A 5,245-nucleotide genomic window follows, 5' to 3' on the forward strand; every position below is an offset into this window, starting at 1 on the left:
CGTGCAATAAACCTGTCATAGCGCAACTTCGGCATTAAGAAATCTGAGCACAAGGTAGGATCCCCCTCTACGCACTAAAGTAATACCCTCTCCTTCCTTCCCCTGCAGTGCCGCTTCTGTTTGTTTGCACTCACTTTATCCGGAGCGGAAATTCTTTGCCTTTTTTTTTTTTGTGAATGACAAAGTTATTAACAATTCATCACCACAGTCCGTTCCACCCGGCCCCGTTTCCAGGGCGACGACTGCTCGGCACCCTCTGATTGGCTGGCGGATATAATGTATCCATTGAAACGCCTCGGGTTTGTAACCATTCACTAGTTTGGCGCTGCAGAGAGCACATCGACGACCCAGTGTCGACAACAACAAAATACGCTTATTCACAACGAGAACGTTGGGAATAGACGACAACAGAATTCATTATTGGAAATTCAAGTGCTTTGCATCTGTAACTGAACTGCAATCAATCCCTCTTATTTAGATTTTTACAGAAGAATAACATTTTCTATGCGAAAGCGGCAGTTATATAACACGAAGACAACGTCAGTGCTGGCCAGTGAGTCATTGATAAATACATGGGACATTCTTCACGCAGCTGCATGAATGAGTGTTACTGCTAGTGTAGGCCTATAGGCAATCTACAGTCGGATATTTAAGAAACAATCTTCTTTTGTTGATTTCGTTTCAAACTAGGCCTACAAAACCGACAAGGTCGTGAGAAATACAATATATCCTTTTTAATTTCTTAAATTATTCCAGAATATATTTTATCTCGATCAGTCTGTGTTGCCATTTCTTCAATGATCCAGTCCTCATAACGTTCTGTTGTTGTGGACGTTTTTTTGCGGTAGCCTAAAGGGACCAAGCACATCATTTTCCTGCAGTGAAGTGACAATTGTTTTTTGTTGCTAAATGCTTGACAAGCTCAAGCCCGTTCAGTTCGAATCGGTAATGGCTATCAGCAAGACCGTGGAGTGGCTGCAGGAGCACCTCAAGACGCGCAAAGACTGCCTATTGGTAATGGACTGCAGAGCGCAGGAGCTATACGAGTCCTCGCACGTCGAAACGGCGATTAACGTGGCTATCCCGAGTCTGATGCTCCGGCGGCTGAAGAAGGGCAATCTTTCCATCAAGTCCTTGCTCTCAAACGGCGAGGACCGGGAGAGATTTGCGCGGAGGTGCAAGACTGATACCATTGTGCTATATGACGAATACAGCAGGGAATGGAACGAAAATGTCAACGGGGGCTCGGTGCTGGGCTTGCTCCTGAAGAGGATGAAAGACGAGGGCTACAAGGCTTTTTACCTTGAGGGTGAGTTTTGTTATTCCTTCCAGAAGCACACATTTCACACTAAAATGTAGGCCTAATTTGGTGAATAATAATGTATAAGTGAAATTTTGGATGCATTTTGCGCAAAAACGCATAGGATAATGCAAGTGTGTTAGGTCACAACATAGAGTAGCCGAGGCCTGTTTTTATCAATGGATTTGTCTAACACTATTATTTCATTCACCTTACAGGTGGTTTCAGCAAATTCCAAGCCGAGTTCCCTGCCCAGTGCGAGACCAATCTGGTCGGCTCTTTCAACAGCAGTTCTCCTACGGCCCAGGTGCTCGGCCTCGGGGGGCTGCGGATAAGCTCAGACTCCTCGGATATCGAGTCCGACATCGACCGAGACCCGAGCAGCGCCACAGACTCAGACGGCAGTCCCCTCTCCAACCCTCAGCCCTCCTTCCCAGTGGAGATCCTCCCGCACCTCTACCTGGGCTGCGCCAAGGATTCCACCAACCTGGATATTCTGGAAGAGTTTGGCATCAAGTACATTCTGAACGTGACTCCCAACCTGCCCAACATGTTCGAGAACGCAGGGGAATTCAAGTACAAGCAGATCCCCATCTCAGATCACTGGAGCCAGAATCTGTCACAGTTTTTCCCAGAGGCCATTGGCTTCATAGGTAAGCACAATAACTTCTATTCAAGCACACTGATAGCTCTCAAATTATATTTTACACACAAGAATTGATTTTAAGATGCAGGGTTAATATATATATATAAAGCAGGCTTATTTTACATCACCACAGAATGAATTGAGGGTAATAAATGTAGTTGTATATTTACGCCTATATAGCAATGATTGGCCTAACAAGTGAAAGAAAGCCACAGGCCCACAGTACAGGCATCTTATTAGTAAGATATCTTCATATCACCAGGAAGTTATTTAATTATTGTTGTGCAATTTAGATTATAGGTGTCCTTGGGTACAAAAAAAAAAATGTATGAAATGTATGCATTCACTACTGTAAGTCGCTCTGGATAAGAGCGTCTGCTAAATGACTAAAATGTAAATGTAAAAAAATGGGTACTTTCTTATTAAGTCAGTTAAGGAGGGATTTACAGAGGGAACAAGATTCATGCCATTGTGCCAAGCAGATAAATACTATTCTAGCTGTATGGTCCTTACTATAAACTGCTCCCAATTACAATGATTAAACTTCAATGGAATACTTCCTGTCTGCTTTTTTGTCTGCAGCCGGGGCCTAGCTTACCCCCAGCCTTGTGTAATTGTAATACAAAGGCCTGTGTGGAAATTGGAGAGGGGGAAGGAGGGGGGTAATTTGAACACAACAGGAAGGAAACGGCCATTGAAAGTAATCTAGGACAGTGCTGCGATGTTTTCCTTTCACAAAGAGAGCCATTTACAGGCTCTGTTGACATCCTGTAAGCCCTGACAGGGTGCCCTCATGACTCCTACGTTTACACGCCCAAATGGCACCATTGTCAAGTAACCGGGCAGGCTGAAGAATGACTTGATAGAGCGTTAATAGTACATTTCCAAGTCGTGGTACTCCTGACCAAATTAAAGAATGTCGGCTCTGTTTATGCGCAGAGTACGCAGAGTACCAGACCGCAGCCGTTTGTTGATTGACGTGTGCGGGAGACTGTTACGATCATTTCAGACTTCTGCTGCTTAACCGTGGAACTGGCCCAGTCAATGTTGACTACAACCGATTAGCATTTAGCACTACAGCATTAACTGTAGTGTAGAGTCTACTACTTGAATGTGACTGTTGTTTTGTCACAACAGGCATTGTTTTATCTGGTTTCCCTTACACTAGTCCCTTCACAGTAGGCATTTCTCATTTTCAGAATATCTATCTGTTTTTGTCTTGCTGTGTTTTCTCTAAATACAAATTATGAATATCTAACAAAAGTCTGTAACTTGTTCTTCCTCTTTGTTCCTGTCCTTCTCAGATGAGGCCCGCGGTCAAAAATGTGGCGTCCTGGTCCACTGTCTGGCCGGCATCAGCCGCTCCGTGACGGTAACCGTAGCCTACCTCATGCAGAAGCTCAACCTGTCCATGAACGACGCCTACGACATCGTCAAGATGAAGAAGTCCAACATCTCGCCCAACTTCAACTTCATGGGCCAACTCCTGGACTTTGAGCGCACCCTGGGCCTGAAGAGCCCCTGCGATAACCGGGTGGTGACCCCCACACAACCTCTGTACTTCACCACCCCCACCAACCACAACGTCTTCCAGCTGGACCCACTGGAGTCCACGTGAGGCAGCCCCACCATCACCCCCTTACTGGCTCAGAGGTGTAATGAAACCTCCTGAAACGCTGAAATGTTTCTCTACTTTATTTCCATCACCTGTTGTGACACGGTGACATCATGCCGTTGTTGACACAGTTGGCTTGAGGTGACAGCTGCCAAGCATGGACTCTGAAGGGGGCACGTGGTTGATCTGCCCGAGGGCTCACAAGCAGCTGCTGCAAAAATGGGAACAGATAAAGAAAGAAAGAGAAAAGAGGGGAAGCGAAGAAAGACAAAGCACATGAACTTTCTAGAACCCTATATTGCTATTGGACTCGATGAGGTTTTTGCCCCCCAAAAATTCTGTCAATGCTTTGAAAGAGATGTTAAGTGGTCTGATGGTCTGGTGTACGTTTAGCTTCACGACGAAAGGCTGGTGTGCCAAAGAAACATGATTGTTCTATCTGAACATATATATGATTATAAATACTTTTTTGTTTTTTGGGCTAGCACTTGCACCTTCATAATTTTTGTTGGGGTGCATATTACTTGTCTTCAGTGAAGACTTGCCTGTTTGGGGTTGAAACATCCCCGGTTAGACGGCACAGTATATTGAACTCGATTTTACATGTGTGGAGTCATTTTAATCATTTATACAAGTGTATATATCTTAATATAAAAGACAATACAGTAAAGCCTTGTTCTTGTCTAGTATATACCCTTTGCAACAAGTGGGTACTGATTCTTTTTTTTAAATCTTATTTTATGTAAGCAAACCAACTGTATATTGATCAGTATCTAAGTTTATTATGCCAAAAAATGTAGTAGGTTTTCCAAGAATCGTAAAATTGTGTAAATATATATCATATTTGCTTTATATGTAATTTCAGCCGACAGGCCTTTTTTGCCCCCACCCTCACACAAATCAGTCACCTTGGTTGTATGCCTTAGTTCTGTACATAGATGTGTTATTGTGCATTAACCCTCAAAGGGCTTTCCCCGAGCTATGCTTTCACCTCCTATCACAATTCCACCCGAATTGAACCATAGCAAAATAATTCTACATCAAATCGCTGAAACTGTCAGTGCATGCCTATGTTAAGAAATGTGAGTTGTAAATTTGTTAAGTTTGGTGGAAATACCTTTAATGAAGCCAATTTAAGATGGCGACTTTCTGTTGTTATTTAGTGAGGAACAATTAGGGTTAATGCAAGTGAATGCTTATCTGTGTTCAAGGCTTACAAAGTCTGGGAGATGTTGACAAAAAAGGAGGCCTTGCCTCTTCAGGGAAATTCTGTGAAATGCAGTTTTTTGTTGTTTTAGAAAATAATCAAAATTATGGGTGGATTTGGCTTTCTCTCGTTCCTGAGAGAAGAACTGTCTGTGGGAGAAGCCATCTTGGTTTCAACCCTCACCACTCCTCAAGTCCACACTCCTGTCTTACGAATGTAAAGAAATGATAAGTTATTAATAAATTACTATTTTGTCTACTTCCTTCTAACAATGTCTTTCTTAATTTCTCAACAGTTTGTAGAAGTTTTTCACACAGTGTTCAAACAGTGGTCAGGTCACACAGTGTTCAAACAGTGTTCAAACAGTGGTCAGGTCACACAGTGTTCAAACAGTGGTCAGGTCACACAGTGTTCAAACAGTGGTCAGGTCACACAGTGTTCAAACAGTGGTCAGGTCACACAGTGTTCAAACAGTGG

At 43.4% G+C, this 5,245-nt stretch overlaps 1 protein-coding gene across 1 annotated transcript; it reads left to right on the forward strand.

Moving 5' to 3' along the window:
• The first annotated feature begins 286 nt into the window (after positions 1-286).
• dusp6 (dual specificity phosphatase 6) lies at positions 287-5,034 on the forward strand. Its single transcript, XM_029759192.1, has 3 exons — positions 287-1,309; positions 1,519-1,953; positions 3,251-5,034. The coding sequence occupies exons 1-3, from the start codon at positions 910-912 to the stop codon at positions 3,562-3,564; spliced, it is 1,149 nt and encodes a 382-aa protein (XP_029615052.1). The 5' UTR covers positions 287-909; the 3' UTR covers positions 3,565-5,034.
• Positions 5,035-5,245: the final 211 nt, after the last annotated feature.

This window comes from Salmo trutta, chromosome 7, assembly GCF_901001165.1.
Source record: "Salmo trutta chromosome 7, fSalTru1.1, whole genome shotgun sequence".
In the NCBI taxonomy this organism is placed as follows: Eukaryota; Metazoa; Chordata; class Actinopteri; order Salmoniformes; family Salmonidae; genus Salmo; species Salmo trutta.

Coding starts and splice junctions, on each gene's coding strand:
- dusp6 (XM_029759192.1), top strand. CDS start 910: ATGCTTGACAAGCTCAAGCCCGTTCAGTTCGAATCGGTAATGGCTATC. Junction 1,310..1,518: donor CAAGGCTTTTTACCTTGAGG/GTGAGTTTTGTT, acceptor TTCACCTTACAG/GTGGTTTCAGCAAATTCCAA. Junction 1,954..3,250: donor AGAGGCCATTGGCTTCATAG/GTAAGCACAATA, acceptor TGTCCTTCTCAG/ATGAGGCCCGCGGTCAAAAA.